The sequence below is a fragment of the Kryptolebias marmoratus genome, linkage group LG22 (genome assembly GCF_001649575.2).
Source record: "Kryptolebias marmoratus isolate JLee-2015 linkage group LG22, ASM164957v2, whole genome shotgun sequence".
In the NCBI taxonomy this organism is placed as follows: Eukaryota; Metazoa; Chordata; class Actinopteri; order Cyprinodontiformes; family Rivulidae; genus Kryptolebias; species Kryptolebias marmoratus.
Window position 1 is genome coordinate 25,576,954 of NC_051451.1, and position 6,059 is coordinate 25,583,012.

General features: G+C 44.1%; 2 protein-coding genes across 6 annotated transcripts in view; one reads left to right on the forward strand and one right to left on the reverse strand.

Annotated features, from left to right (window-relative positions):
* Positions 1-2,415, forward strand: part of jag1b (jagged canonical Notch ligand 1b) — a 26,520-nt gene extending 24,105 nt beyond the window's left edge. The window contains exons 25-26 of the mRNA XM_017436687.3: positions 58-199; positions 564-2,415. Of these exons, the coding sequence (XP_017292176.1) occupies positions 58-199; positions 564-1,039 (618 nt within the window). The 3' untranslated portion in view covers positions 1,040-2,415. The remainder of the gene's footprint in view (positions 1-57; positions 200-563) is intronic.
* LOC108248137 (SLX4 interacting protein) overlaps positions 2,270-6,059 on the reverse strand; it is a 43,294-nt gene continuing 39,504 nt past the window's right edge. For all 5 annotated transcript variants that reach the window (XM_037973407.1, XM_037973406.1, XM_025010698.2 and 2 more), the window contains exons 7-8: positions 4,430-4,536; positions 2,270-4,346 (exon numbers count right to left, since the gene is read on the reverse strand). In XM_037973407.1, coding sequence (XP_037829335.1) covers positions 3,689-4,346; positions 4,430-4,536 — 765 coding nt within the window. In that variant the 3' untranslated portion in view covers positions 2,270-3,688. The remainder of the gene's footprint in view (positions 4,347-4,429; positions 4,537-6,059) is intronic.

A 6,059-nucleotide genomic window follows, 5' to 3' on the forward strand; every position in this document is an offset into this window, starting at 1 on the left:
GTAAACACATTTCTAGTACCTAAAATCAATTTAAAACCCGACTTTCTTTGCATCCAGTCTGCTGAAGATCATCGCTTGGACCGCAATCCTGTTAAAGAGATCATAGATCGAATTATCGGCCTGGTCAGCAAACGCAACGGGAACAACACCATCATCTCTGCCATCGTCGAAGTCCGTGTGCCAAGCCCCAACCAAACTGGTAGGAACCAAAACTTCTGTTCAGACAAATCCAAGCCTTAAACGGGTAGTTTAGGTTTTTTTTTTTTTTGATGGTCATTAATAGTACCTGACAGAACATCACAACAACCAGACCATCCTTTCAACATTAATGTTCCAACATGAACCATCCGATGGTAGTGGAGGGTTTACAGACCTCAGCTAGGATTTAAATGGAAAGAGGAGCAGTGTGTCCACCATCAATCAACATGGTGACAGCACCCTCCTTCCTTGTTTTGAGTCTGGGAGGTCAGGTTATACTAGCCAAAGTTTGCTAATGATTTAAGATCAGAGGGTAAAAAAAGTCAAGCCATTTTTTTTGACATGCGATTGTCATCTTCCATCAGACTACCTGGTGCCGCTCCTCAGCTCCATTTTCATCGTCCTCTGGGCGCTCGTGCTGGTCTTCGTTTTGCTGTGGTGCATGCGGCGGCGGCGGAAACAGAGCGGCCACGGCGGGACGTCGCCAACCGGCTCCGAGGACAACACGACCAACAACGTGAGGGAGCAGCTCAACCAGATCAAGAACCCCATAGAGAAGCACGTGGGCCTCACGGTGGCCATCAAAGACTACGAGAACAAGAACTCGATCATAGCCAAAATAAGGACAAATCATTCTGAAGGGGATGAGGACGACAAGGAGAGGCAGCTACAGAAGGGCCGCTTTGCCAAACAGCCAGCATACACACTGGTGGAGAGGGACGAGAAGGCGCCCATCTCCAATCCCAACCCAACGTCCAAACATCCAAACTGGACTAATAAACAAGACAACAGAGACTTGGAGACGGCAAACAGCATAAACAGGATGGACTACATCGTATAGCAGAAGACAGCTGTGTTGCTGTGCAACCAAGCCTTATGCCTTCACACCCAGGTGGTGGGTGAAACCGGGGAGCTCTGGCACGTGTAGTTTCTACGCGCTCCCGCCGCTTGCAACCCCACAGTATTTTCAGATTTTTCCCCGTGTTAATTTAAATTTTGACAAGCTGGCTTACACTGGCAGTGATGGTTGCTTTGGTTGGCTGGAAAAAACACAAGGCACTGGTCTACATTTCACAGTAGAACTACTTGCAAAAGTGTCCTCCTGTGCATTTCCTCTTTTTTTAACTTTATATTTGGACAAATGGAAGGGTCTTCTGGTGTAATTGTTGTAGAGTGACTCAAACTACTCGACGTGTTCAACACTAGAGCAAATTTTTTTTTTTTAGTGCGTGTTCCTTCTGGTTCTGTTTTGAGAAAAGTGCCTTTTTTCAGCTTTAGCCTTCAGCAACTGTCAAATAAGAAAAAAAAATCCACTTTATTATTTATTTTTATTTTTACGGGGAGGGGAGGGAGAAGAGGGGATCAATGTCAGCAGCAGTTGCTGCCAATATGAAGAATTTATGTGACAATTTAGAACATGTAGATATGTACATTTTTTTTATTAATCATTGTGTATATTTGATTTATTAACTTAATAATCAAGAGCCTTAAAATATCATTCCTTTTTATTTATGTTCTGTCTAGTTTTGAAGGTTCTGATAGCCGCGGAAGCCTACCATTTCTTTCAAAAACAAACAAAATTCAGTTATTTCAATTTAAGCCAAATTTCAAAGAATTTCAGAAGACAAAAGATGGGCACTTTGGGCTTGAAAAAAAACAAAGTCCATGTTTTGTTTGCTTTCATTTGACATTTCACTATTTGTTGCCAGGACCTTAATTGAAGGCAGGTGAGGTTAGGACGACAGAAACATGGCCGCTGCGAGGGTCGGACGTCATGGCAGACATATTGCTCGCCACTAAACGCAAATTCAGCCGCTTGGGTTTGACGCATTTCAACATCACACGCCAGAATTCCCATCTGCTTTAGTCAGCGTAATATCATAAGCTAGACCTCAAGTACTTGAACAGTGGGGGGGGGGCAATGGGAACACTGGAACCGGATAAATACACTGCCTTGCTCTGCTTTGTTTCTCTGCACATTTCTTTAAACAAAAAAAACACGAGGCTCTTTAAAGACGAACATGTTTTATCTCATTTGTTAACCCTTTGAGATCATGGCAACACATTGTCCTTTTTTTTTTTTTTTTCGTGTTTATGAACTTGAGAATTATGTGTTGATCTGGCAATATATTTTTTTTTTGTTTTGTTTTGTTTTTGAAAGTCATATTTATTAAATATTTTGTATGAAAAGAGAATTAAAGTCGCCTTTGTTCCGGAGAGACGAGTTGAAGAGTCTTGTCTGTGATGCATCAGGCCAAACATGTCAGAGCACATGAGCGCGTTCTCATGCAGCCGGCGTGGGAACCGGAGCTCGAGACACATCATAGACATGAATGAGCTCCCTATCCAAATATGTTTACAGCTAATTGCGTTGCAGCTAGCCGTCCCTCGTATTTAAGTCGATCCTGGAGACAAAAATATCCTCATGAGCCTCAGACAACGTTTCCCTTGTTGCTCAGAGGCTTTCCTTTAAAACCTTTCAGCCGAGCTGAAGCTGCAGTTTTGAGTCGATCGTGTCAGAATCGGTTCGAAAGGAAGATAAAGCAACAGGTTTCTGCTAATCTGCCACAATGTCTTTGTCCCCTCCCCGAAGGAAAGCCGAGCTGGCTTCAGGTGGTAAAATGTCTCAGGTTACAGCTTCCAAAACTCAGCAGACTTCTTTGTCAAGCTGTCAGCCCATCTCAAATGTACATGTGTGAGAAAACCGTCAACATGGGTTCTGTTTTTATCCCTTTTCCAAAGGTGAATCGGCTGTAGATGTGTAATTATTCGGCGGTTATTTCCTGAAAGTTCCATTAAAATTTGTCCGGTGGTTCATGAGATACTGCGGAGCAACCTGTTGTGGATCAGTCTCGGCGACTAATGAGAGTTTTGACAGTAACGTTCGCGACAACAGCAGCTGTATTTTACTGTCCTGCCATAAATCAGAGCTCAAGTAGCTGCTCGAGTTTTATTCAAATTCAGAATAAATGCTACACAATGTAGAGATTCCTTACAGGCTCTTAGGAACCGAGCATGAAGAAAACTGCATGAGAATAAAGAAAAAAAAAGGACATTTTTGAGAATGGGATGATGAAATAAATCTGGAAACCCCCATCAATCACGTCGGAGCTGGAGCGGGGATACTGGACGGGTTTCAGACGCGTAGGAGCCAGTGTTTCAGACTGGAAGCCATGACGTACTGCGTGGCTCCTGCCTGTCTCAAATCCCTAATCTTTAACACAAAACCAAATCGAAACTCCAATTAAAGGTTTTTTACTTATTTGCGAGTCTCTCTTGGCCACTGTGCTTAAGGGTGGAGGCCGATTTAAGTATCTGACAAAGGAAAGCTCAGATGGATCAATTGACAAAAGTGGTTAGCTGTGTGTGTGTGTGTGATAGAAAAAGCACATGTTAGAAAGGACACATGGACTACAAACATGCAGCCTGTCAGAATATAATCTCCATCTCCGTGGCGTCGGGAATCTTTACTGCAGCCTTTCTCTCCCCTTCAGGACCTCTTCGTTCGCCGTAATCTCGAGGTTCTGGGCACGTTCTCGCTCCCCTCCTCACCCAGCGCGGATCTGGAACCAATAGAAGAGCCCGAGGACGCGGGCTTGACAGATAGGCCCCTCAGACTTGCGGCTGGCCTGTTTTGGATTGTCGGTGCTGTGTTATTGCTTGCGAGGGGGAGCCTCTGGGCTCGTTTCCCTGGAGTAAGCAGCTCTACTTCCAGTGTGGTTTTCTTGCACACTGAGACATGGGAAGCCATGGACCCTGTATTTACTTGAACCGGAGGAAGTGGCAGCGAAGGAGGAAGGTCGTGGATGGATGTCTGCGAGGAGCCCTCAGCAGAGCGAGCTCGTGTTGTGGCTGGAGGTCGTCCAAGGCGCGTTCTCTTGGCCGGCTGGAGGCGAGGATCTTCTCCGTCGTCACCGGGCTCGCACCTCTTGCCGCTCTTATAAATTTCAAGCTCGGCCTCTGGTTTTGGCGTCTGAATCTCAGACGAGGAACTGCAGCAAGAGGTGGCCTTCGGCTCAGATCTGGGGACGGTCTTTGAGCTCGATTCGGACTCTTCAGCTTGGTTTTCAGGACGAGCTTCCTGGTCCATCTGCTCCCCCTCCAAGGTGGAACCTGAGATCTTTCCCTGGACACTGCCTTGTTTGGCTCTGAAAAAAAAAACAAAAAACAAACGAATAACTCGCGTGTCCTTGTTGACTGCCAGAGTTGGAAAGCATTAGATCATGCTCACGTCTTTTGAAGCGCAGGCTTCTTTGTTTTTGTGGGGCAGTGTAAAAACCCGTGGGTTCCTCCCACACTGGAAAAATATTCTGATCGGGTTTGTTCCCTCGGCTCAGCCTGGAGAAGACAAACACGAAAGGTGTAAACAAAAAAATATTATTCCGTGCATCGCCTGACTGGTTCGACTTCGGGGTGCTGCCAGTTTTATAATTGGACTGAAAGGCCATGAAGAAACACACACCGCCTGCCAGCGTTGGTGCCAGAGTTTTAAACTAAGATCATCTTGTGTTGAAAACTGACTGAGTCATTTTGGTGAAACCTTGGAAATAAAGTCATGGGAGCTCTCATGTGATCAGCTAGTGTTATTGGGGATCACTCTCAGCTACAACCACACCAAATTTTAGCTCATTATCTATAAAACTGACCAAATTATAGCTTGTTTTTGGGGTTAAATCAGCTGTAGAGGTTCATCCAATGATTACTTTGTGAGATTTTCAATAAAGTTCATAAGATTTTTTTTTGTAACAGACACAAAACACATAAACATAAACATTAATGTTCATCTTCTTTCGACTTTCCTGTACATACCAAGAATTTGTACTTCCTAAATTGGGTAACTGGAGTCCTCAAAAACCAATTAGTCTCTTTAGTTGTGTGATTGTTGATAATCTCCACGGTCCAAGTGACACTTTCTGCCCGAGGCAGATGACTGAACGCAGCTCTGACAAGTTAAAACAGCAAATTAAAAACAACTTCATAAAAGAACAGAGCAAGTTTTTTTTCCCCCCCAGGAGAAAAAAATTATATAATTCAATCAAGCGGCAGTAATAGACTCCTTACTCAAACAGAATTAGACTCAGTCAAATGCACATTTATTGCCTAAATAGCTAACTATGAGGTGGAAGCTTAATATAGCCACAAACTAGAAAGCCTCTGAGGCAGAAAAAGACCATGTTGAATATTGGAGCTCACCAACATTGTCCCTCAGCAGGCCACAAATGAAGGTTAATCACAGGTTTGTTTGGTTTTCTTGGCTGCCCAAGAACAGACTCTGATTTTATAAGAGAACAGGAGACCCTGGAGAAACACTGAGCAGAACCTGGAGGTAAAGACGATTTATTGAGAATTAATCACATTTTTTTAATCTAGTGGCACAATATGTAATCACAATGCTTTAGAGTTTTCTACTGAAACATCATTAGTGTCATTAGTCTTTATTAGAAGCCAAATAATTTGACATTTTAGGAATGTGGCCTAATAATTGTGGTAGTTGAAAATCAAAAGTTAAACCAAGAATTCCTTGAAGGAATGGATATCACCTGTTGCCTTGCAAGCCAAAGTTCTGCATGTTGGGGATGACTCGCAGCTACTACCACACCAAACTGACCGAGTTACAGCCGTCGCTGTGTTTGCTAAGGTTGATTAGTTGTTTCCAGGGCCGTAGCTCCCACTGAGGACCCCGAGGTCCGGACCTCAGTGTTTCTCTGCTGTGTAAATTATAAAAACATGAATCCAAACAAGGCTTTTGAACGGCGTGGTTCTCTGCGTAGCTCCACCAGTTTCCTGTAGGAGGCGCTGCAACTGTGTGCAGCTGCAGCCAAACTCAATGTCTACGAAGAAGAGCGCAGCTTTGCTACCTT